Here is a 26,363-nt window from a genome sequence, read left to right on the forward strand (position 1 = left end):
TTAGAAACTAATCCAAGATTCTTTCCAAAAGTAAAACGGGCAAAAAAGGTTACATTGTTTGAATTCAAAATTTCCCGCCAAAATTGAATTTAAAATCTAGTGGAAAAAACTATATCATGTAGCATATCTATGGAAAGCTCTCGATGAGTAGAATCCAGATCTACTTTCTCCGACAAATTTTGAGCTTATACGTAGAAGTTATGGAGGTCCAAAAAATGAAAAAACTTCCCCCCTCTTTTTGAGGGAGAAAAAGTGCACAAAGCATCTTATAAAGAATCTTTTGACCTCCCTTACAAACCCAACATTCTTGTACACATGGCACCCACCTATTAGCCTATTTCCTAATCACCTTCATTAGGCCATGGCAATTTAAAGGGCCCCTATACATCCCATCCTTCCCCTAATGATGAGGGCTTCTACCATAGCTCAAAACTTGAAGAAGAAGGTGACAAAGCTCTTCAACAAAACAAGTGAAGGCCATCCTCTTCCTTCAAGGCTTCACCCTCGAGTCAAAGGAGCCTCTCCCCTCTTCCAATTCAAGTAGGAAGGATCAATTCAAACCAAGGTAATTGTTTAGAGGAAGAGGGTAACCTCTCTTCTCACCATCCCCTCTTCTTTCATGATTCTTGAAGCTTGTGTTTTATCATGCTATGCTTTGTTGAAGTTTTCTCTTTTAGGGGGTAAGTATATGGTAAAGGAAGCTCACCACATGAGCATTAATCCCATGACTAAAGGTTCTGCCATTCAAGTAATTAGCTCAATCTTCCTTTCATTTAGGTTATTAGTAAAAGAGGTATTAACCCTCTATGGTCTCAAGTATGCCATTTTGAGGAAAAATTATGTCTAATTTTACTCATGAATTTTATGCATAAATGGTCACGCATAACCCTCTTCTTAATTGAAGAATTAAATTCAAATTTCATGCTATAATCTCATAAATAATCTTCCATTTTCATTAAATAAGGAATTGCTCATGCTTAGGGAAAGTCATGAAGATTATTGTGTAGTGAAAGGCATCATCTTATCTTAGCATTTTTTTCATGGGTAAATTGGAAGCATTCTTGGGTCATTCTTTTATTAAAAGCTAGAAGCCATAGGAAGGTGAAATGTTTACTCATGCTCTCATAAGAAATTATTCATAAACAAAGGGTTTTTTTTGCATCAAAGAGGAATATCATCTTAGTCTTAAGTAGGAAGCTTAAGACCCTCCTCTTCACCAAAGAGAGAAGCTTCCTCAAGACTAATTAGAATTTTCTAGTACCTTAATAAAATGTTTTTCTTCTTCAAATTTTGCAAGTAGTAGAAAAGTTTTCCTCAAGGAAAGTAGGATAGGTTAAATTCCCGTTTATTTCATCTTTTAGAGAAAAGGGTTACAAATCCCTCATTAGAAAATTAGAAATTGGTCCATTTTGAGGAGAGGTTATGGCAAAATTTTCCAAAAGTTTATGCATAATCATAAACCCTCTTGTGCATATCATAATTAAGAACTTTTTAAAGAGTTTAGCTTAATAAAGGAAGGTTTAATCTAGGAAGTACTCTTAACAAAGGTTTCAAGCATTATAGGAAGTATGAGTGTTTAAAAGACTCTTGAAAGAGAGCATAACATCTAAGTGGATGGAAAGGTTTCAAAGTGGAAGGGATAGTTTCATCAAGTGTTTTATTCTTTCAATGAGGGTGAGTACTAAGGTTTACACTTCCCAAAGTGTATATTCTTTCAATGGTAAATTAGTTAAGTGATTGAGTCATAGATTCTTTATCTTCATTCCATTACACCGCACCTCTCCATACTCTTGGTAATGCTAATTCTCAAGCATGTGGATTAATTAGGAAAAACAACGTTATAAGTGATAAAGTGATTCTCCATTCCTACCTTCTAACAGGTTCATTTCGGTAGGAACGTATTAGTGACAGAATTCCATTATCCTAACCATACACAGGTTTCACTATTGGGTGGATAAAAGTGAATTTCATTAAATACCATAAGGATATCTTAGGATAAGCAATGTTTAAGGTTACTACGTAATGTTCTCAATCACATTCCTAGTCTAAAGTCATAAAGTGTCACTATTCATCTACACAAAGGTAGTTCATTTAAGGTTAATAAGTAGGATAACCATACTTTAAGGAAAGACAAGAATAGAGTATACCATAAATGGTTGGTTCTATAAGGTAAAAAAGTGTTTCCACAAAAGAATGAATAGCACTATCAATCCCACATGTTTACACACAAGGGTTCATTGAATTGCAAGAGTTATCTCCACTGATACCATAAATTCTTGAGATTGATGTTTGAACCATAAGGAATTGCTAAGATTACTATAAATGCTCTCATTTTTTTCTCATAATTTTGAGCAAATTGCAAAGCATATTGGGAACCTTGTTTCAATTAAGCTCTCATGGAAGGGAATACTCTTTTTGATGGTTAACAAACTATGGAACCCTACTCTCATCCAGTAAATTCACAACCTCTTAAGTCATAAGGATAACAACTTATTTCATGGATAAATGAAAGTATTCAATCCAGGTATGTCTCTATTCAACTGGCAATCAATTCTTATATAAGAATGGTTTAATTAATTGATTGAAGAAAATTAAAAACCAAGTAAATTAACCAAGAACATGACTGTTCTAAACCCATTAGGAATTTAATGTAGAAGAACGTGTGATAAGAGTAAGTGTTTAAGCAAAAGAAAAACTTAGGAACCTCCTGTATTTCAAGTTATTTTCATTTACGAGATGGGCGGTGGTTGGAGTGGCTACCCGGGATGTCATGACCCGAGGGTTTGCTTAGACCAACTATCCGGAATTGAACAAATCAGGATTTCAACGTGGGAAAACCTAACCTTACGATGAAACAACTCTAAATTCAGATTGAAGATCGTTTGTTTGAAGTAAGTTTTTGATTTGATAACTAAGAAAAGGAACCAAATTAAGGGTTAAAGGCTCAATGAATAGAGTAAGATTTAATCTAGGACTAAAAAGAATCCAAGGAGATGGATTAGGATGACCCCAACATAAGATATAATCTCTAGGCTGTTTTCATTGTTTGGAAGCCACCATGGTTGAACCCAAAGCATTGGCCCTTAGTCGAAACTCCGGGATTGGATTTCCTTGACTGAGGTGAGTCAGAGCGGATGGAATTCCATGGTCAATGCTCGAGTCAGGGCCTAGTCTGCTGGCATAGGCCCAGCAACTGAGTGGTATATCCAGGAATTTTGTTGGACCGGTGCGGATAGGCTTTGTCCATATTTTTTTTCTCTTTGGAGGAGACGTCTTGTCCGGACAAGGCTGATAACCAAGAGAACGGAAACCCTCAGTATGAGGGGAGAACTCATAGATGAAGAAGTTAGAAATCGGCCTTGACTGGGGTGGGCCTGATGCCAACTAAATAAGATGAGAGGATACTCCAGGTGGGGACCAAGCACTGCCCTTAAGGGAAGAATGAGGGTATGTTGGGAGGTCACTGCTTGGACCATTGCATAAGGGTGGAAGAAGTGTATAATTAATGAACCTTGTTTGAACTATTTGGGAAAAATGAACCGGAAAGGCTAGGAATTCCAGGTCATCCTAGATCAACCATCCGATCACCATCTCCTTGACAAGGTTACACTAAGGAATGGTAAATGGAATTAGTATAAGCCTTTCTTAAACCTAAAGTAAATGGAAATAGTAATCGGCGCTGCCTGGGGTTTACTCCGAGAGGTGGAGGAGACCGAGTTCCAGTCCTATTGTGAGGATGGAGGCTTGGGAGAAGTACATATGGTTTGCCTATATAGCTAGATACATCTTTAATTAAGTAATAAAGGAAAAGTAAATAAAATATGTTTAATGTGGTGGGGACTACCACAGGGAGCCTCGACTCAGAGGTACAACAGTTTGTATGTTGTTTTAAATGCCGCCACTGCTTTCCTAGTAGCTAGTACTACTTCGAGAAGGGGTAATCAGTGGATACAAAGGTCCGGTGGGAGGGTGGAAGTCCGAAGGGTCACTTGTTGGCCGGACACCTACGGTTGATCTTTATCTTCTTTCGTAGATTTATAGTCAAAGATAGAGTAGGATCATATACTCTGGGATCCCCTTGGTTTGGCATTTCAAGACAGGCGAGAGACTTGTCTCGGTGTCGGTCCCAAGCGGGAGGGATGTCGGAGGCTGGAATTGGCCTAGACCTCGAAAGAGGATAGGTGATGTTTAGCCTTGGCATGGCCCTGTGAGAGAGAGAGAGAGAGAGAGAGAGAGAGAGAGAGCAATAGAGGGAAAACAATTAATGCAACCCAAACCACATCATGTCTCTCTCTCTCTCTCTCAAGCCTAAATGATTGATTTTCATCTAATAGATCATGGCTAGCATAAATGGGAAAATTACGAAGGTTGCACGGAGACACATTAGTGAGTTTTTATGCCACCATACGTATCAACTTTGAGAGGAATGTAGCCATTTTTCCCTGTTTCATTTTCGAAAAGAATAGTTTCTAAATCCAACGATCAACTCCTTAAACTCCCAAATAAAAGGGTCCCTATAGACCCCATCCTTCCCCTAATGGCAGAACACCTCCCCGCCACCACCTACGATCTTACGAAGGCAGCTCCTGAATCGGAGGTCTTTTCTGGTAGCCCTGAGGGAGCTCCCAAACCTAGTGTTGCACCTGTGAAGTAGGGGGGAAGAGGTGCACATGATGCTTGTCCTTGTACTGCTTCCTATGGCCCTGTTCTTTCTCTTTAGCCTCTTAGACTGCACTAGGCTCTGATACCATGAAAAGAAAGGGAGAAGAAGGAGAGCTAGAACACTTGCAAGAACACATGCACACAATGGAGAAGATACACAAGATATGGAAGGTTGAACTACTTCTTCTTCTCTACTGAACAAAGTGATAACAAAGATGATTGAAATACAACATAAGTACTAGAGTACCATATACAAGCGGTCCATAGTGTGAACCTGCTGTGAGGTGAACTGACATGATAATAACTTGACGGTTGGTGGACCAAGTGTGTAGTCCAACTGTAGAGAATCACTCACAAAGATCTGTCATGTTGGTCACCAAACACGCTAGTGAGTAAATGCCTCAACAGTACTGAGGCCATGTCATCAGTGTCAGCTCATGGTGAGCTTGACGTCTCAACATGTACATCCAACTTAAAAAGTACTTTGAGTTCTTCCATTTTATAATGCTATACAGCTTACTACACATCTGGCACTCTTGCTGCTAGGCCTTCCTTTGTCAACTAAATCTAACTTTGATTCATGTCGCTCCACTACAAGATAAAAGCTCAAACGCCTTCTCTGATGGCTCAGCATACTAAAAAATGTGCATCCTTCACCTACCAATGGACCATCCAATGTCAAAATCATCAAATGGTTGTGGACATCTGGCATTTACTTGTTATGTATACATGCCTATGATGGCACGATTAGGAATCATCACGGTAAGCATTGCATAAATTTTCCGTGTCAATCCACATCCTCCTAAATGACTCTGCTCCATAAGCAATGCTTGGGTAAAGAGAATTCACATGGGTCCAAGATTGACATGGGAGCTTGGTACCTTCATCAAAAGATCTAGTGAAGTCAATATGCCAGTGAGTGCCAATGTCCTACAAGCTTTTGCAATTTTTGCTCGCACAAAAATGCGCACTCCTTTAGAAGTAAAGAGAACCTAGCTCTTGAAAAAACTAATGGGTCTCTTGTCATTCATTCAAGCTTTGGCTCCATGCTACACAAGCATTTCAATAACTCCAATTCCTCTTAAGTTAGCTTTGCCTCTTATGGATTTTTCTTTTGTTTATCACATGTTTAGAAATGAGTTGGTACTAGCTAGCAACTTCCTTGCAAGTACAAAAGTACTGTCTCTTCGCACTCATTAAGCATTGTGCTTAAGAGAATCCAAATAGTATTTTTTATAAAAGGGTGTAGACAAACAAAGGGCTCTAGGGGTGGTAATAATATATTTACTTCATGGTTATTCAAGGTGGCCCCTGTATGAAAGGAGAGTACCGTTTACTTTTTCAAAATTACCCGAGCGCCACCCAAATACTTCACCTTCACATGGAGAATATGTACGAGCATCAAGACTAGCACAAGGACATACATCATGATTCAATTTTCCAAGCGACACACTCACAAAAATAGCTTCTCAATTCAAGATTGTTACCAAAAGCTCCTAAGACTACCCCGAGAGTACCGTTTACTTTTTCAAAATTACCCCAGCACCGCCCAACTACTTCACCTTCACATGGAGAATACATGGAGCAAGATGAAGGCTGCACGAGCATCAAGACTAGCACAAGGACATACATCACGATTCAATTTTCCAAGCCACACACACTCACAAAAACAGCTTCTCAATTCAAGATTGTTACCAAAAGCTCCAAAGACTACCCCGAGGATGTGGAGCCAAGGAGGAGAAAAGAAATGGTGAAGCTCTTCTTGCGTACCACTTTCTTCAGCTCCGTTGACTCTTGTGCTTGCCTCTAGCCTCTTAGCCACTGTAGGACTCTGATACCATCAAAAGATAGAAGGGAGGAACAGAACACGCAAAGATGGAAACTCAAATATTCTTACTTCTTCTCTACTCAAAATGATAAGAAAGGTCCACCATTAGATAAGTGAAATATAGCAACATAAGGAAGAGTACTATGTACAAAAGTGATAGTGTGAAGCCGCTACATGAGTGAGATCGTAAGATAATTTTTCCACCACTCTCGATAGATACACCAGTCGTCGATGTAGTCCAGCTATGAACAATAACTAGTGAAGATCTGTCGTGTCAACTACCAAATGCGCCAGTGATGAGTAAATGATGAAACAATCACCCCCAAGCCCTACGTGAGTGTCAACTCGTGTTGATCTTGACATCTCAGTAAGAGAGAGAGAGAGAGAGAGAGAGAGAGAGAGAGAGAGCTCAGATGTAAGAGTTAAAAACCTTGGTGTGAACCATAAAACGACTCAATTTCAAAACTATTGTTGATTAAGGTTTGCTTTGTGTGTTGTCTAGCCAAAGTGACTTCAGAAGATATTTTTTTAGCATAAATGTATATACAACATGTCTATGTTATGAACATATACACGCATGCTCACTTTACACTTTAGACCTTGTTTAATGTATGCTTTGACTCATCTTTTGAATCAAGCTTCACAAAATTATGAGTATTTCTTGTGTGTGTAACTTAGAAAAATTTAGCATACTAAATTAGTCTAGAAGTTAATTTATGAAATTTCAATAGGTAATTTCAAGGCTAGCCTCAATACCCATCAATGTTTTGGAAACTTCAATTGGTTTTTTACACTGAAGGTAATTTTTTCCGGACATTGTGCCATAGCTAGTGAATATTTTTCTCAAAAAACCAACCCTACTGTAGTTTTTACTAGCTAAATTTTAATAATGCCAAAGATGTGTTGATTTTTATAAGCTTTTGTTAAATCATTCAATCTCTAGCACTAAAACCAATAATTTTCTAGCCTTTCCTTTTCTCATTGGTTAGCAAAAATAGATGCTAATCACAAGGATGATTATTAGAGAAGTATTCATTAGAGAGAGTGAGAGAGAACTCTTTTAAAGTCGTGGGAACAATGACCACATATGATCTATCTAATATAAATTTTGCACCCTGCTCATGTAGAGCTTGCAAATTTACATGTAATTTTACAAATTGTAATTTTGAAAAACTAGGTAGAAATTAATTGTGGTTCAAGAAAAAGGGCTAAAATTTATTTAATTTAGTTCTACTCTCCACATTTTATATCAAAATCCCTTACGAATGAGGGTTCACATTCGAAGTTGCCCTTATTTTAACAAGTCGTAAAAAAGGTTTATTCGAGCCAGACCTGATTTTTTACGGATGCCCCCACCCGTCAAAATTGAAGGTTTTGTGTATTAAATACCCATTTTTAAAGCTTTAAGGGTATTTTTTACGGCGGCTGGATTTTTTTTTGCCTGTATTTGCCGGCCAAAATGCCCCCAAACAGGCATGATGGCCGGCAAAAATCAGCCCTGATTTGAGCCATGTTCCCCTGTTATGATGGGTTAAGTAACCTAGGTTTGGTATAACTCCAAATTTTACTTTCAAAATAGGATCAAGAGGTGAGAAAACCTTCAAAATTTAGGGGATTTTAGCTTCAAATTTGGCCCTTTTACCTCTGAAAGTATTTTTTCATAATTTTGGAAAACTAGTTTTTTTCGAACTAATGGGCTGCCCTGCCCACCTTTGAATAAAAATTAGAAATTTTAAAAAAAGAAACTAACATTTTTAAATTTAAAAGGCAAAGAAGAAAGACATATTTAAATAAACCCTTGAAAGAAAGTTTTTATTAAACAAAGATTTTATGAAAAGGGTGCATTAAATGCATTTTTTAGTTGCAATTGGGTCAGTAATCCTTCATTTCCCAATCTCGTATTCTGCCCATGTTTTAAAATCATTCAGGGTAGGCTTAGTGGTGCTTGAACCCTCGACCTCGAGGATTCAAGCACCTTGAGGCTCTCTCTCTCTCTCATTAGCTTACACAACATGCTATTGTAGGAGTTTAACACTACTTTGGTAATAGGATGTAAAAGTGTTCTCAGACACTTTTATGTCCTATTTTATAGTCGTCTTTTATGTCTAAGTTTAAAACAAATTTTCAAGGTTAATATTTTGAATAATTTCAAAACTATTTTCTTGATTTTTACATAAATTAGCTATAACTCTTGACATATATGCGCAAGTTCAAATTCTTGAAGTCTTATTATTGCCATAAAGTCACTATTATATATTTCTCTCTTTAAACCAATGTTGAATCATGATTTACAAGCTATGGGCTCAAAAGTAAATCTTGAAAAATCTTGATAATAAGGAGCCAAAGTTTGATACTTTTGGAATTTTTCAACAAATCCAAACCATATTTTTCATACATGTTCAATATGTAACTTGAGAATTGAGGGCGCCTAATATAATATAGAGCATCAAAGAATGTTTTTAAGTTATGCTAGAATTTGTGCTAATGTTGAAATATAAGCAATAAGAGATGGTATATGTGGATTCAAGTGAAATTGCACTGAATCAATGCCACTAGTCATTATTTAGAGATACAAACATAAAAATGCCTATAATAAGCATAGTTTCAAGAGTCCTTCCAATATTTTGAAATCTAGTATTGATGTTCCTACTAATTTTGGCTTATAACCTCTATAGCACATTCTCTTTTAAATTTTTTCATTTTGAATGATGTGATGATTTTCCTTTATAAAATAACTTTAATGCTATCGAAATGTAGCATTTGGAGGGTGCTATATCCAAGCATATAGCCACTTACTCAAGTTTTTTGAATAAGACTAGGGTAACCACTATACTAATTTGATAAATAAATCACACCAATATCAAATATTTGGCCATTTTTTATGTTATGACATGTTTCCAATAGTTAAAAATAATATCTTTTTTTTTCTCATTAAAATAATTTTAGTGTAGTACATCAAGATTCATAATGCATTTTTTCATGCGTCAAAACATGTGGTACCATAATTTTATGGCCACCTTGCACTCATGTTTTATCCATTTTGAAACCTCTAGTAATAGGTCTATATTCATCTCAAAAAGGGGCTTCTTAAGAAACCACCTACATGCTTAGTTGTTAATGTTTTTCCAAAACAAGAAAATGACACTTTTATATCCTACTTAGTTAAAAAGACCTTGTGTCTAAAGTCATGAATTTACCTCATGTGTCTTCAGTCGTGAATTGGAGCTTTCTAAAAAGTTGAGTTGCCATTTATTACTTTCTACTGATTTAAAGCAACAAAATGGTAATTTTGATTCCAACTTAGATGTGAGAGAGAGAGAGAGAGAGAGAGAGAGAGAGAGAGAGATGTAAGAGTTAAAAACCTTCGTGTGAGCCATAAAACGACTCAATTTCAAAACTATTGTTGTTGCTTTGTGTGTTGTCTAGCCAAAGTGGCTTCGGAAGATATTTTTTTAGCATAAATGTATATACAACATGCCTATGTATTGTATATATATGTATGAACATATACACGCATGCTCACGTGTACACTTTAGACCTTGTTTAATGTATGCTTTGACTCATCTTTTGAACCAATCTTCACAAAATTGTGAGTATTTTTTGTGTGTATAACTTAGAAAAAATTAGCATACTAAATGATTCTATAAGTTAATTTATGAAATTTCAACAGGTAATTTCAAGGCTAGCCTTAATACCCATCAATGTTTTGGAAACTTCAAGTGGTTATTTTACACTGAAGGTAATTTTTTATGAACATTGTGCCATAGCTAATGAATATTTTTCTCCAAAAACCAACCTTAGTGTAGTTTTTACTAGCTAAATTTTAAGAATGCCAAAGATGTGTTGATTTTTATGAGATTTCGTCAAATCATTTAATCTCTAGCACTAAAACCAATAATTTTCTAGCCTTTCCTTTTCTCATTGGTTAGCAAATAAGTGCTAATCACAAGGGTGATTATTAGAGAAGTATTTGAATATTGTGCATTACATGGTAATTAACATAGTAGTAAGGTTTTGCAATGTAGATTTCTGTTCTAATGCATTTGTTCTGAATGGTGGATGTTTTATGTATGCAACACATTTTGTTTGCCCCTGGTGCATGGTTCATGAACACGTACAGATCACTTGATATGTGGAGCACCCAAGGAATTGAGAAGAGCCATTATCGTGCAAGGGAGTTTATTTCAAGAACACAAGACATGGGGGCGGTACAAATTGAACTATCTCAAAGGAATGTTTGATTGGTTTTTCTGTTGCACATTTGGAAGAAATCTATCAAGGGAGAGGACTCAAAGGTCCAAATTGGCTGGACTTGCAAAGAGGGAAAGGAAGGGCAAGAAAACAACAAAGTGGAGAGCAAGGACCGGACCATCATGTCATGTGGCTTGGAGGATAAGTACACGTAGGAGAGTTGGAAAATTCCTAAACCAGTAACTGCAACTCCAACGAAAGTGGCAAGAACAAGACCAACTAGAGCACACAAAGGCAAATGGATACCGAAGCAACAACAAGGTTCGAAAATTTGTACTTCAATGAGAATCTTGGCATCTACATCCACTCCAGAGAACAAAATTCTAACACAAATAGCTGAGTGTATCCAAGAGAGTATGTTATGCGCTTCTATCAGAGAACGGGCCTTAAAATTACAGATTAGGTTATTTGGAATGAGCTACCATACAAAGTTACATCAAGGTAGTCAACAAGATGAGGAAATCGGACCAATAGATGGCTGTGAATTCTGCAAACCAAAGAACTGGAGAAGCGAGAGTGAAGAACTCACTGAATGGTAAGGATGAGTGCACAAACCTTGACAACAGAAGCCCTTGGACCACATTGCTCCAAGACTTTCTATTTTCGCACAGCATATCACCTTACACATGCATAGACTGTGATTGCATATAGGGCTACATTACATAGCCATGCATAGACACTTTGTTCAACCCGTCCACACAGTCGCTAACTGCCAAATAAACACGCAAAGCACCCAACCACAGTGTCCAGGGACGGACACAACTGTAGGTTTGGGGGAGTTGGCATGTAAGGCCAGTCTCAGAGCTTCAAGTCAAAAGAAGAGTCAACAGTAGTTTGGGCACTGTTTTTGAGTGTTTTGGATGTTTTTGTTTGATTGCGCTAAATTTTTGTGTAGAGATTGCCCAAACAAGTCCAATAAAGTGGGGACATCGTCAAAAGTGAGCCCTTAGGTGTGAGTCACGTATATATTTATGTACATAACAGTTTTTAACTATTAGTTCGTAACAAATAAGTCAATTTTGGACGTCAAAACCATTTTAGTGAGCCGGAATTTGATACCATTCACTCCGTCGTAATGAGTTTTTTCGGGTAAATTATTAGTATTTTTCGGCGGGTGTTTGGAAATTATTTCTATTTTCTTTTATTTTTTGCTATTTTTTAATAAATAACACTTAAAAATAAAAAGAGCAGGTAAAAAGGCTCCAAAATTGAAAGCGGCTGCAAACGCCTGATCTATGCACCAAGGTGAACAAGTGGGACAGACCATGGTTCATTTCGGCAACGTTGAAAATTTCACTTATCCGCCACGGCGCTGAAACGGCAAAACAAGGTCTTCGGGACTCCAAATGACAAGCAATTCGAACCGGGAGATATCTCGGAGGTCTTTTGAGTCCAATAAAATCACATGCATTAGTCAGCCGGGTCGGGGGGTATAGTCACATTAGCGCATTTAGATTATTCATTGTTTGAATTTGCATTGTGTGTGTGAGAGAGAGAGAGAGATTTGTGACCTAGAGCGCACGGACCTTCCGAGCTTTTGCATGCGCAGCACACACATCCGATCTTTACGCCATTTTATAGGTGTCTTCTATACATATAAAAGAACATGTTTTTGCATGTGTTTGAATATGCATCATCAATAGGCAGCATGTGTAGGAACGGGAAACCCTAGGTGGAAAAACATGCATATCATGGTCAAAACAAGCCTAAATTTGATGCCCAGCATACCAACAGAGACCTACAGGATGTCAAGAACATGATGGTTGTAGCATTTTGATCCAATTTTGGTGCTCGATCCCTAGCAGAACTTGTCCCCCGTGCTGTTTGAAAGTTAGTCGAGGGAAGCCACATCACTTCCTCCTGTCTGCAGCTTTTTCGAATTGAAAGAAAAAGTTTGTCAAGCCTTGTGCGCAGCAGGTGTTTCTACCATGTTGACGGCGTGAGAAAACCTAGCAGATTGACTTCGATTTGGTTGAGGTTTAATATGCCTGTTCTCAAACACTTCTAAAAGAGTGTGAGAATGATAGATTGTTGATATGGCATTGGCACAAGTTTTTACAGCCTCCCGAAAAGTGGTCGTCGGCAAGCTGATTTTTGGCCATTTTTGGAGCAGCGTGCAGTAAATTGAGTAGCGAGGGGTGAATGCACTCTGATTGGAAAACCCCTTGGTATGAATGATGTATAGGGCATCTATAACTCATGGTAGAATCAGCTCCAAAAACCCTCGCTCTGTGAGCCTGTACCGACCATTCTCAGTTGTCAAAAATTCTTTTGAGCTTTGCACGCGACATGTGTTCCGGCCATGTTGGCAGCCTGGGAAAACATAGCAGATGAGCTCCGATTGGGTTGAGGTTTGGTATGCCTATTCACCAACACTTTGAGAGGATATGTAGAAGGCTAGTTCCACTCTAAGGTATTTGCACGAATGATGTTCACAGTGCAAAGGTAGGGAGTCGGCAAGATGTGACATTTATGGATGTCCTTGCTGTCTGCTGTTGCGAACCCTGTCGAGACGAACTCTAATTGGCGGGCCCATATGCATACATGTTCCTAAGCATCATAATCTAGTTTCTCTATCACTTTTGACGGAAAATGGACTCATGTGCCCCTTGGATGGACTGAATACGTTGCTGAAAACGCCTTATTTTGAGCTGTTTTTGGACCACTGTGTACTGAACTGAGTGGCGAGATGGTTAAATGGAAGCCGATTGAGGACCCCTTTGGTAGACTTGATCTATGGAGGGTCTACAAGGCATGGTAGAAGCACCTAGTAAGTACCTTAGTGGCACATTGCCGCATTCACGAGGATATGTAAGGTATGGTGTGTATGCACTGTACATGATATCAGCACCATACATTACACGCATGATATGGTACGCACATGTACAGTACATGTGAAGCGGTCATGTTCTTTACATGTGCAGTGCACTTGTACACGTACACACACCATGTACGTTGAACCGCATGTACTTTGTACGCCATATCATACAATACAGCATACATAGTACTGTGTGTATACCATACCATACAGTACTGCATGAATGTACTATAACTTACTACTATGTATATGTACTATAGCTACCCTTATGTACTGCCTGGCATATATACTCTCACAAGAAACCAAATCAAGCCAAGAGAAGTCTCAACCGAATGAAGATTACAGCTATGCTTGAACATAAGTTAAATTTTACTTGATAGAGCAAAGGTTGCATGCACTCACCAGTACATATATGCAGGACAATATAATGCATGTCCAGTACCGACCCCAATAGGCATCTGCGAGAAAAGCACCAAGAATTGGGAAAAGTGATGCAGTCCCGTTCCAAGTGCTAACGTTGCTGGCCGCAGTCGCATTCCCCTGATGAAGAACATCAGTAAAATATACCACCAAATTTAATGTAGCTCCATAGAAGCCCAGGCAGTTCAAGCCTTGATTTCCTGCATTAATTTGGTAAGCAACAGAACAGAGTAAATATATAAAGTTGATTGCTGTGATAAGACCTTTGTACTGTAAGAGACTCTCTCTCTCTTTCTCTGGCTCTCTCTACACACAAACAACCATACGAATGAGCATGCGTGAATACATATATAAGGTACACATACATATACATATACATGCACATGCACATGCGCGCGCGCGCGCACACATTTTTAGCAAACTCTCCTTGCAACAAGTGTTTCTAATGGAAACCTTTCTTTTGGGTTTTGCTGTTTTTTTTTTTTCCTCTGTGGATGGGTTGTGTGTGTGCGCGTGCGCGCATGCTCGTGTGTATGCATGCAAGTGCAGCTCCAGTCAAAGAAAGATAGGTGTGCAAGATAATGCTCAAGGCAGTGGAAAAGTTAAGGCAGAAGTCCTACCTACTATGTATTTGGCAGCTCTCCAACGCGCAACCATAGATGTCGTGTATCTCTAGCGTGGTCATCTGTATCCTCTTGGATGAGCTCATTGCCATGGATTTCTTCTGCGTGCCCACTCTCCATGGCCAAGCTTGGGAGATATGACGGCTCTGATTAGAGGACTTAATGCGTGTGTGTGAGAGAGAGTGAGTGAGTGTTTGTCAAAAACCTTGTTTTGCGCACTATTCAAAGAGGGAAGAAAAGAGCATAATAATCACTGAGCACTAACAATTCTTACACCCCCGTCCCACGTGGTATTAGTGGCACTAGTGGCACCTTGCAAGTGCCACTAATATATGTGTCCCACTTGGTCCGTGGTATTAGTGGCACCTTGCAAGTGCCACTAATATGTGTCCCACTTGGTCCGTTGAATTTAGTAGCACTTAGGAATTTTTCACCAAGTGCTACTAATACCTCCAAAATAAAAAGTATTTGGATGGTTTGAGGAGATGAATAACTTGAGCAGCCGGTTCCACCCATAGAATTTTGTGCATAGGAGGTCATCTCCTCATACATGGCAAGTTATCCTCCCTCATACTTGTCCGGTTCCACCCATAGAATTTTGCGCATAGGAGGTCATCTTCTCCTCATACATGGCAAGTTATCCTCCCTCATACTTGTAACTTGAGGGAGGATAACTTGCCATGTATGAGGAGATGACCTCCTATGCACAAAATTCTATGGGTGGAACCGGCTGCTCAAGTTATTCATCTCCTCAAACCATCCAAATACTTTTTATTTTGGAGGTATTAGTAGCACTTGGTGAAAAAAGCTAGGGAGAGAGGGAAGATAAAAGCTACTGTGGATCTACTGCTTAGGAAAGTCCATAAGCTCCAGTGTTCACCTTAGGGTGCTGTATCTATTTTGATACCTAATATAAATTTCTTTGCATTAAAAGTTATCCTCCCTCAAGTTACCTTCTAGAGTATGTCAATTCTTTTTGAAGTGTTATAAAAAGAAACGTGTTATTAATGTCAGTCAAAAAGCTGCCAACCCCTTAAAGTTAGGAATCAAAAGATGTTTTTAAAAAGAGTTTCTCTCCCCTCTATGCAAGAATAGATGTTTCAATCAAATTTCAAGGCTTAAAACCTTCCCATTTTAACTAAATACTCTTGAAATGAAAGTATTTCACAAGTGCTGGGAGAATTTAGTGGCATTTCACAAGTGCCACTAAAATAAATTATTTGAGTGGGACAATTATTTTAGTGGCACTTGCTAAGTGCCACTAATGCTATAAGCGCTACGCGGGACGGGGCTGTTACATCACATAAAAAAAGTCTCACTAGCTATCTACATCACCTAGATATAATAAATTAGTGCCTTCTAAAAGGTAGACTAAAAGGAAAGAACAACCAGAGAGAGAAAGAGAGAGAGAGAGAGAGAGAGAGAGAGAGTAGTGAAAGAGAAGAGAGAAATTTGTCTTCAGTCTAGAGTCCAGTAAAAGAGAGAGAGAGAGAGAGAGAATACTCTAAAGCTAATAAAGAAGTGAGAGAGAGAGAGAGAGAGAGAGAGAGAGAGAGAGCGCTAAAATAAACACATATGAGCCTAGTAAAGATAATAACAAATTTGCATTGAAGAGAACTTTTCCTCAATCACTTTTCCTTTGCAAGAAAACCAAGTAAAAAATATTTAAATTAGAGTTTCAAGATGGCTTTCCAAATGAATGAGAGAGAGAGAGAGAGAGAGATTTGAACTTTTTAGCCTTTGAAAAAAATAAATGTCCATTCTTGCATGTAGGTTTTTGTAGCCTTTGGTGAACCATCCAAGACTAAGCAAGTTATTTTCTTTAGGAAAATACACTTGTTTCATGAAGGGCCATGTTGAGTTATGAAGAGGAGAAGCATCATAGCATGTGCTCTATGCAAAATCCTCTAGAGTCCCTACATGGACTCTTTAAGGGATAGTTGATTTTTAAATAGTGATAAAAAAAATTGGTCCATATAATGGTGTATCTATGAAAACAAACAAATATAAAACAAATTTCTAGAGCAATGTCCCTTCACTTAGAGAAAATCTAGACTCCAAATGATCCCTAGCTAGGTTAGTCTTGCCCTATAAATAGGTAGGTTACCATTAGCAATATAACATGAAGGGACATTTTCAAAATGCATGTGAGGAAGGCATTTAATGCCATTCTGAAAAGTTCTACAAAATAACCTTTGTTTTGGACAATTTCAAATTGCATGTCAAAAAAACATTTAATGTTGTGTTGAAAAGTCTTAAAATAAGTTGCATGTGCTTGCAAGGTAGTCATGCCTAGTAATGCTTATAGTTCTTTACTCATTTGTTATAAACGTGTTTTTTGGCCTGCCCTGGGCAAGAGGCTTAGTGTTCACCTCACTTTTTTCCCTAGGAAGTATTTCGAGGCACATTAGTTGTGATTGGTACCTCTCCCCCCCTCATTCTTCTGTTCTTTTGTAAGGCCAAGGACATTGGGATTTTTATGAAGGGCCACATCAATAATGAAAAGGATTATTGTAGAACTTAATACATGCAGTGATGCCACATGGGCCTTAGAAAGGGTAAATCACTACACTTGTCCAAGCGTAGTAACGTTGAGACTATCTCCTAGGCGCCGCCAGCGGTTCGTTTAATGGGATCGACGGGCGGGAAATGGGGCGCCAAGCGGGACGTCATCTGGGCCGTCCACGTGGCAAATTTGGGCCTGGGTTTACATTAACGTAAACCCGGGCGCAAATGGGGTGGGGCGTCCGACGTGGCGGTACGCTGATGGGGCACCAGGCGAGCTCCACGTGGACGAGGTGCGCCACGTCGGCTACTCATTAAGAGTCAAGGGAGGCATGTCACGCAATACGAAGATCTTTTGAGGTGACAGCCCGCGCATGCGAAGGGGTGATGGGCGTCCGATTGCTGGTGTGAAGGCACTTTCTTGTTGGGGGGGGTAGGGTGAACGCATGCATGCACACCTGCGCTTTCTGAGCTTGGCGATGGCGGGCCCATAGGCTAGTAGGAAGAGCAACGCATGCACGCTGCACAGGGGGGACTTGCGTTTTCTGAGCTTGGCGATGGTGAGCCCATAGGCTAGGAAGAGCAACGCATGCACACATGCGCAGTTGTGTTGTTGTGCTGCGCTTCATTAGGGAGGATGTCGGGTGTCAAGGCTATGCGGGGGAAGTATTCAACCCCGCCTCCAAAGCCCCCAAAGAAACATGGGCGCACTGTAGCTGAAGATGAAGGGGGCAAGCTGAAGGGGGTGGAGGTGGTAAGATTCGACCCTAGCTAGCTATGGTGTCTATTGCCCGGGTTTACATGCATGACCTGGATCGATTTTGCAGGCTGCATCTCGAAGGAGGACGAGGGCAGATGACGAGGACCATCCGCAGAGCAGGGACAGAGCAAGAAGGGGGGGAAGACAGGGGGCACAGCTGCAGCAAGGGGAAAAAATGTGGAGGCGGAGGGGGCCAAAGAGCATCCGCAGCACAGCAGGGACAGAGCAAGAAGGGCAAGAAGGCAGGGAGCACAGCTGCGGCAAAGGAGGTGGCAAAGCGCAAAAGTGTGGAGGTGGAGGGGGCCAAAGAGCATCCGCAGCAGCACCCACAGAGCAAGAAGGGCAAGAAGGCAGGGGGCGCAGCTACGGCAAAGGAGGTGGCAGAGGGCAAAGGAGGTGTGGAGGCGGAGGGGCCCAAAGACCATCCGGCCAAAGGTGTGAAGGCGGAGGGAGCGAAAGACCACCATCCGCCGCAGCAGCAGGGACTGAATAAGAAGGGCAAGAAGGCAGGGGGCACAACTGCACCCCTCGACAAGAAGATGGCCGCCAAGCAAGGAAGGAGGACGAGGGGGGGCGACCCGCAAACGTCGCCTTTGGCCGATGAGACGGGCCGCTGCATGACCATTCGCGGCAGGCAGGGAGCAAGAATGCAAGTGAGGATACAGGGGAGCAGCTGAAAACGCAACAGATAGCTGGCAAAAAGGTAGGGTGTCAAATAGCAAAAAACTTCCCGGTGTTTGCAGGGAAAAAATCAGAGGATGCAGACATCCATGTGAATAGATTTGAACATTATTGGAAGGTGGCACGGCCCTGGGACCCAAATCCTGCAGCTCCAACAATGGAAGAATTAAAGAAAGATGCTTTCATGAATACTTTTACTAAGGGAGCCATGAAATGGATCTCAAGGTACAATGAAAACCACTTCAACACATTTGCACAAGTAGTGGCCACTTTCCTACAAAGGTTTTGAAAAGAAAAATCAAGTTCACAACTATGCAACAACATCAGAAAGCTGCAACAGGGACGCATGGATGTAGAGGCTTATGCATCAAAGATATTGAGCATGAGGCAAGAAATTAATAAGCTTTTGGAAGCAGAGTTCATTTACCCGATCGAGCACACGGAATGGGTGTCACCAATTGTGGTAGTCCCCAAGAAAAATGGCAAACTCAGGGTGTGTGTCAATCTCAAGAAAGTGAATGCAGCTATTGTCAGAGACAACTACCCTCTACCAATCACTGATCATGTGTTGGAGAGAGTAGGAGGTAAGAAAGCTTATAGTTTTCTCAATGGTTTCTTCGGGTATAATCAAGTCTCGATCAAGGAGGAAGACCAACCAACATAAAACCGCATTTGCTACGGAGTGGGGTATTTATGCGTACAGAGTGATGCCATTTGGTCTCACAAATGCACCAGCGACTTTCCAAAGCTTATGTCTCATGCTTTCAGGGAGTATCTTCGAATCTTTCTTGAAATATTCATGGATGACTTGTGCATTCATTCTAATGATAGACTTGAACATGTAAATCACCTGGAATTAGTCTTTCAAAAGTGTCGTCTTTATCGCATTTACCTCAATCTAGAAAAATGCAAGTTTATGGTCAGGCAAGGTAAAATTTTGGGTCATATTGTCTCTGGAAATGGAATCTCTATAGATGAGGACAAGATCAAGGTCATTGTTGAATTGCCAGGGCTTGTACACTCAAAAGGGGTACAAATATTCATGAGACACTGCGGGTACTACCGTAGATTTATCTACTTGTATGCCGACATTGCTTGACCACTTTATGCTCTTCTAATTGTCTTTGAGTGGATCGAGGAATGCGAGCAATCCTTTGAAAATCTCAAGCAAGCTTTGATTTCAGCCCCAATACTAAAATCACCTGATTGGAATCGCATTTTCCACGTTCATATAGATGCATCCGCTTATGCATTATGTTGCATCCTAACTCAGCCACATGAGCATAACATGGGGTTGTTTTTGTTACAAGGTATTGCCATTTGGGTTATCTAATGGCCCAACATATTATCAAAAAAGGGCAAATTGAGTGCTTTTTCCTTTCTTGGGAAAGTTTGTGAAGGACTTCATTGATGATTTTTGCATCTACAGTTCAAGATTGGAGCATTGTAGTAGATTGAAGGAGGTCTTTCAAAGATATGATGAATGTGGAGGGCAACTCAACCCTAATAAGTGTCATTTGGCACAACTAAGAGTTATGCCCTTGAAATACTTTGCCTTGTAAGATTGAGAGAAATGTCATGAGCAATAATGCTCTCTTGCTAGATTTTTTTCCAAACCTAAGCAAATTTTCACATGTTGTGGTCTTGGGTGCTTGTGTGCACTCACAGCTTACACCATCGAGATAGGTTCAGTGGCTAGTGGCCCAAATTTCTTGTATAGCTTGGGTTGTACTTTTGTAGACAAATGCCCATAAAACACGCTTTTCGTCCTTTTTGCCCCTTGCTGTGTGACAATGTGATTGCCTTGTTTATGTTCTGGGTAAGGGGTTTAGTAATGTGTTTTCAAGACAATCTGGGGCAGGGTGTGAATGGTCTCTTACGTGTTGAAACGTTATATTTACAACCATTAAATTAATGGTTTAGAAGGCCTTTGTATTCTTGCTTAGGCTGGTGTCACACAGGGCGCTCGACCATCCAAAGAAAAAAATTTGGTTGGGCGCTCTGCTCTGCTGTCACACTAGCGCCTGACCACCTTTTCAAGCTTTCTTCACATAGCGATCTCGATTGGCCATGCCATGGCTTTGCAACTTTTCAGCAGGCTCACGAATCAGAGCATTTTCCGCCTGTAATCTTCCGTTGGCCACGCCATGGTCGGCCTCAGATCCCCGGCCACATTTTCTTGTGTAGCATGGCTGTGAGGTATAAAGTGCTTCGTGCGTGTGATCGATCACCTCAGATTTGAAAGATGGCGGAGCGCTCTGTGTGACACCAGCCTTAGACTCATCGAGTGAACTTGGCTACTCTTAGTTCGAACTTTGCATCGTGCCTTGTCTTGGTGGGAGCACCGTTTACTCCATTCTGTTTTTTTCTTTTTGTTTTTTTAAAATGATTTTTTTATTTTTAAAATCTTTATTTACTTTTCTAAAAAATAAATCAAGAAAAATAACTTGGCTACTCTTAGTTCGAACTTTGCATCGTGCCTTGTCTTTGTGGGAGCACCGTTTACTCCCTTCTGTTTTTTTCTTTTTGTTTTTTTAAAATGATTTTTTTATTTTTAAAATCTTTATTTACTTTTCTAAAAAATAAATCTTTATGGCTACGCATTCGTCTAAAATTCACTGTGCCCAGGCCACTTACCTGATCACAAATCCGCCACCACCAACATTTTTCATTTCGTTTGCTCTATAATGCTATGGTTTCAGTTTTTCTATTTCCACTCCGTCTATCAATCCTGAATATACCGTATCCCTCCATTACATACCTCGCTGGAGCTTCACAAAAGTTAAACTCCTAATACTAAAATGAAAGCCTAATATATATATTATATATAAAAATCCTCTCTCTCTATCCCTCTCTCTCTCTCTCTCTCTCTCTCTCTCTCTGCAACATGTCATCGCATTCTCTCTCATCACTCTCTCCCTCGAACTCTCACTCTGGCAGCCTGCGCACCATCACCATTGATTGGTGTCTCTCCCCCTCTCTCTCTATCTGTCTCGGCCATACACACTACCTCTTTATTATTCTCTCTCTCTCTCTCTCTCTCTCGACAATCCTGCTCTCTATTTTGTGCTATTGATTCCTGATCTCTCTCGACAGTCTTGCTCTCTACTGTGTGCTCTTCTCTACTGTAGTGTGCCGTCATCAAAAGCACTGCCGCCTTATGCACCATCTTTATTCAATGAAAATGCACCGCAAGAAGATGTTCTAAGTTGTTGGCCAGCTCAACACTGACGTATGCGCTCAGGATACGAGAGAGAAAGAGAGACAGAGAGAGAGTGAACCTGGTCGGTGCAGGGAGATAGAGAGAGAGACAGAGAGCGCTTCTTGACTCGAGAAATGTAAAAGAGAGAGAGAGAGAGAGAGAGAGAGAGAGAGAATGAATGCAAGTACTAAAAAAATTTAAAAAAAAGGGGAGAGGGGGAGCGTGTGCCAGGCACACGCCCCCCCTCTCCCCACACGACGAGAGGAGGCGAGCAGACTCCAGAGTCGGCCATTCTCTCTTGAGCAGATGCTGCGAAAACAAAGGGGGCGCATTTTTTTCCCTTCACAGCCTTCATGCTTTGTTTTCATTTTTTTTTCAAACCTTTAACTTTACATTTTGCTTTTTTAATCTCCACCGCCTCACTTTTTTATTAAAATAAAAAAGCTTTCAACTTTTGTACTCTGAAAAAAAAAAGCATCTTTTGTAGTAATTAATGAATTAATTTTGTTTTTTAAGATGAATTGGGTCACTCTATTTCAAACAAACAATCAACGAAGTAAAATAGAATTGAATAACTAAAATCGAAGGACCAAAATATTGTAAAAAATCATAATTTAAAAAAAACAAGAAGAAAAAGTAAAAAAAAGATAAAATTTTAAAAATTAAATAAAGGAAACTAGAAGGGTTGTATATACGTAACCCTTGCCGTTTCTTGATTTCTTGTTGCACAGAGCAGTTTTCTTTGGGTACCTGCTTGCCATTTCTTGATTTCTTTTTGCACAGATGAGAGCGGTGTTTGGTTCCCGTACCTGAAGGATTTACCTCTTGCCAGAGACAGTCTACAACGCAAACGACGTATCTCGTCTGTCTTCTCCAGGGAAAGGTAAGCTCTCTAAGCCCTAAATGAGAGAGAGAGAGAGAGTACCCACAGTTACTTTCTTCAGGTGCACCCACAAACTTTTCTTCAGAGAGAGAGAGAGAGAGAGAGAGAACCCCCTTTTACCAGGTCTTTTCACTTCAGAATAGCCCTACACGATTTGTAAGATTTTTGGAACTTCCATGTCCAAGCGTAGGTGCGTCAGTATAAGTCTCTGCAAGGCTTCTTATCATGCTAATTAAGCCCAGGTTTATGCGGCCACATGCAAACCAAAAGTAAGCTACAGGTTTGGCAGAGCTTGTTTTTGACATTAATTGGTAGATTTGAGGATTTTTAATCTGATTCTGGCAGGTAATTTGGGTTCTAGTAGGGGCCTCAGAAACTTAGGGCACACAGCTCTTACCTCATAGAGAGCCTTTTTTGAGCAGAGAGAGAGTGTGCCTTTTCTGCAGTTCCTTACCTCACAGAGAGCCTTTTTTGAGTAGGGAGCCGTTTCTTGCTGCATTGACATGGCACTTGCCGTTCTGTCAACCATGGAAGATGTTGCTATGTTAGTTACTTTTCTCCCTCTCTCTCTCTCTTTCTCGCAGTGCCATTTTGTTGTGATGTCATGTTCTTTGTCGAGGCTATGATCTTCCAAAGGTCCTAGGTTACCCTCTTTGCTTCATTTCTAACTGATTGGCCTGATTTTACTTGTAGACACATTTCTGCTGAACCTACCGCGATGATCAGCATGAACGAGCCGTTTCTTGCTGCATTGACATGGCACTTGACGTTCTGTCAACCATGGAAGATGTTGCTATGTAAGTTACTTTTCTCCCTCTCTCTCTCTCTTTCTCGCAGTGCCATTTTGTTGTGATGTCATGTTCTTTGTCGAGGCTATGATCTTCCAAAGGTCCTAGGTTACCCTCACCCTCTTTGCTTCATTTCTAACTGATTGGCCTGATTTTACTTGTAGACACATTTCTGCTGAACCTACCGCGATGATCAGCATGAACCCTAGGCAGGGTTCCTTTTTCTTACTCTCGTCTCTGGTTATCAACCTTTGGTTTTTTTAATGCGTTGAAATTTCTTGTTTATCTTTTTCAGAGGCTTTTGTATGAGATCAAGTTCAACCGACTGGGAGTTCATGACAAATGAACAGTATGAGAGGTTTCTCGACTCTTTGGATAATTACAGTATCGACGAAACCATGTAAGTAGATTCAACTTATACTATTGTATGTGTGATTCGATATATACCAGTTTTATATGCTTTTTCATTGGAGCTATTTTCATTGCCTTTGTTGCAGGTTTCCCAATGACGAAGTATTCTGTGCGTATAAGGAGAGAGTAGGCAAGCGACTAGATGAATTCAGCAAAAATCTATCAAAAGATTTTGTAGATGTTGACCTCATTGGAGTATTAAGGCGATGCAAAGGGAGGGCAAACAACGAAGAATATGTTGCCTCTGAAGAAGACTTACTTGGTCTACCGCCATGCTCGAAAGAGAAGCCAAACCCTGAGCTTAGAAAAAGTCGTCGTAAGATTGAGTAGAAATAGTGTCTTGTAACTACATTTGATGTAACAATAGGAGTAGACATTTGATGTAACAGTAGGAGTAGACATAGTGCTATATATTCCAGGTGTGCAAGTTGTATATATTTTACAAATCTGTACTGATGTATTTTTCCTTTTATCAATGGAAATAGACATTGTTCGAGTCCAGTTCATGATCGATTCTCAAGTTCATCAAATATTGTGATTATGATATTTTGAATTCTTAATTGTTCTAATCTGATGGTTATTTTTGTCTTCACCAAGATAAAGGCTTAAGGTGTTGAGCATTGAATTTTTTATATACTTGTTTTGGTAGAAAGGAATGGCTCTTTAGAAATATTGGGTCATAGATGTTTTGGATATATAATTGAAATGGCCAAGAATTGGATTGTAGGCTAGGCTAGTTTGTTAGTTGATCTTTGGCTGTATATTCTTGATTAAATGGGGGTATTAACCTGCTTGACTGAAGCCTAATGAAATTGGATATTCTTGATTAAATGGGAGTATAACTTGCTTGACTGCATCCTATTGAAATCAGTTTTCTGCACATCAGTTGATATCGCTTTTGCTACCAGTCAGTTGATCTTCTTGATTAATGGGAGTATAACCTGCTTGACTCCATTCTAATGAAATTGGGTAGGAGATGGCTGTAGAGAGGCAGATACAAGTAAAGTTGTTGTGAGAGATAATGAGGTAAATGGGGTGGCCCCACGTTGAGCAGTCAGGATGCGACTTCCCACCCTTGCAGTATACTAGAAGAAGGGAATCCCGCCCCCCTTCCACTGCGACCAACTATTAGAGGCGATAGGGGATCACCAGGGACTTTCTAGCTAACCTCGGGCAGCATCTTTGGAGGAGCTAGGAGCCCCGTCGGGTCACCATGTTTATATGGCTGATAGCTCATACAAGGGTGGTTCGGCTACTTATGGGGTAGATCGTCTGCATGCACTGGATGTGGTTTCTCTCAGGAGACTCAACAACATTGATGATTGCTTGTGGTACTGCCCACAAGCTCAGCAGGTATGGAGGAGGATTTTGCACTTATTCGCGGACTCAAATGCCTGACTCCTCCGATCATTCATGGAACAAAGAGAGAGATACTCAATGGGAGCTCACTGGCAGCCGGGCGACTTTGTTTATTTGGCGAGCATAATGCATCAAGATTCTTAAGCTGAGGCCCCTATATTTGACGGCCTCATGAATCAGTGCACTGGCATTATCGGCCTCCTGTTTGGCTTTTTCCACCCACCATTATATGATATGGCCATATTAGAGTGGATGTGAGGGTTAGATTGAGCCCCCGAGTTGTATATTACCCCACCTAGTATAGCCCTATGGGTGTCTTTTCAGTTAACTTTGCCGACTCAGCTACATTCGCACTTCATGCATGTTGGGCCAAGAAAGAGATCAACCTGTCCAAGCTGAAAAGGAGACTTGGTCCTGTGGGCCTTCTTCACTTATCACACATGTACCCTCTTCCATGCCCATTACTGCACACATGTTGGATAGCATAACCCGTGGTACAATGTTCCCAGGATCCAATCGAAACAAGATGTTTGCAGCTCGCTGAGCTCGCTTTACGTCAGTTTGATGTCTGCATGCACCGAGCAAGCTCATCCATGTCACAATGGTGGGCTGGTCTGGCATGTCACAGATCAATGCATCCAGCAGGCCAGCCCTTCCAAGCAGATCGACCATGCAGTCATAGTGATCTGTGGAAGGTGTAATGCCATATTCTTGGCTCATCAAGCAAAAACAATGCCAGCCTCCGTTTACTAGGCCTGCATGACTACATGCATTGAGAACACTAATGAATGTCACCTCAGTTGGCCGTAATCCCATGTTTCGCATTTGATAGAACAGCTGTAGAGTCTCCTTTCCCTTCCCATGCTGGGCAAAACCTGCAATTAGTGCATTCCAAGTCACTACACTCTGCGAAGGCATCTTGATAAACACCGCCTGTGCAGCTTCAAGACTCCCACACCTACCATACAAACTAACCAGAGCAGTCCCCACAGCCTCATCCAACTCATAAGCCTCCATGACAACTTCAACGTGTACCTGTTCCCCACACACACACACACACACACACATATATATATATATACACACGCACACGCGCGCGCGCACACACATATATATATATATACGCATAAAAAAATGCATATGTATATATGTGAGGGGTTACATACACTATA

At 40.4% G+C, this 26,363-nt stretch overlaps 3 protein-coding genes and 1 long non-coding RNA gene across 4 annotated transcripts; 3 read left to right on the plus strand and 1 right to left on the minus strand.

Annotated features, from left to right (window-relative positions):
* Window positions 1-11,958: 11,958 nt before the first annotated feature.
* LOC147637106 (protein NRT1/ PTR FAMILY 8.3-like) lies at window positions 11,959-15,009 on the minus strand. The gene is made up of 3 exons (XM_086799895.1): window positions 14,600-15,009; window positions 13,962-14,179; window positions 11,959-13,486 (listed from the first exon to the last, which is right to left on the minus strand). Exons 1-3 carry the CDS (start codon window positions 14,634-14,636, stop codon window positions 13,340-13,342), a joined length of 402 nt encoding a protein of 133 aa, XP_086656021.1. The 5' UTR covers window positions 14,637-15,009; the 3' UTR covers window positions 11,959-13,339.
* Window positions 15,010-17,606: 2,597 nt separating this feature from the next.
* On the plus strand, window positions 17,607-19,902 carry LOC147637107 (uncharacterized). The gene is made up of 2 exons (XM_086799896.1): window positions 17,607-17,861; window positions 17,935-19,902. Exon 2 carries the CDS (start codon window positions 17,963-17,965, stop codon window positions 18,542-18,544), a length of 582 nt encoding a protein of 193 aa, XP_086656022.1. The 5' UTR covers window positions 17,607-17,861; window positions 17,935-17,962; the 3' UTR covers window positions 18,545-19,902.
* Window positions 19,903-22,048: 2,146 nt separating this feature from the next.
* LOC147637108 (uncharacterized) lies at window positions 22,049-23,630 on the plus strand. Its single transcript, XR_015266149.1, has 4 exons — window positions 22,049-22,633; window positions 23,113-23,177; window positions 23,327-23,430; window positions 23,586-23,630. It is a non-coding gene; the product is annotated as an uncharacterized LOC147637108 (long non-coding RNA).
* Window positions 23,531-24,707, plus strand: LOC147637109 (uncharacterized). Its single transcript, XM_086799897.1, has 2 exons — window positions 23,531-23,821; window positions 23,919-24,707. The coding sequence occupies exons 1-2, from the start codon at window positions 23,727-23,729 to the stop codon at window positions 24,160-24,162; spliced, it is 339 nt and encodes a 112-aa protein (XP_086656023.1). The 5' UTR covers window positions 23,531-23,726; the 3' UTR covers window positions 24,163-24,707.
* Window positions 24,708-26,363: the final 1,656 nt, after the last annotated feature.

This window comes from Cibotium barometz, chromosome 7 (assembly GCF_041138505.1).
Source record: "Cibotium barometz isolate CiBa-2024 chromosome 7, ASM4113850v1, whole genome shotgun sequence".
Taxonomy (NCBI): Eukaryota; Viridiplantae; Streptophyta; class Polypodiopsida; order Cyatheales; family Cibotiaceae; genus Cibotium; species Cibotium barometz.

What these genes read in the sequence shown, in the direction of transcription:
- LOC147637106 (XM_086799895.1), bottom strand. Translation starts at nt 14,636, where the DNA reads ATGGTTGCGCGTTGGAGAGCTGCCAAATACATAGTAG. An exon ending in AGCTGCCAAATACATAGTAG is followed by an intron (nt 14,180 to 14,599) that starts GTAGGACTTCTG and finishes AAATTAATGCAG; the next exon opens with GAAATCAAGGCTTGAACTGC. An exon ending in TGTCCTGCATATATGTACTG is followed by an intron (nt 13,487 to 13,961) that starts GTGAGTGCATGC and finishes CATGCCTTGTAG; the next exon opens with ACCCTCCATAGATCAAGTCT.
- LOC147637109 (XM_086799897.1), top strand. Translation starts at nt 23,727, where the DNA reads ATGAGATCAAGTTCAACCGACTGGGAGTTCATGACAAATGAACAGTAT. An exon ending in TACAGTATCGACGAAACCAT is followed by an intron (nt 23,822 to 23,918) that starts GTAAGTAGATTC and finishes CCTTTGTTGCAG; the next exon opens with GTTTCCCAATGACGAAGTAT.
- LOC147637107 (XM_086799896.1), top strand. Translation starts at nt 17,963, where the DNA reads ATGACGAGGACCATCCGCAGAGCAGGGACAGAGCAAGAAGGGGGGGAA.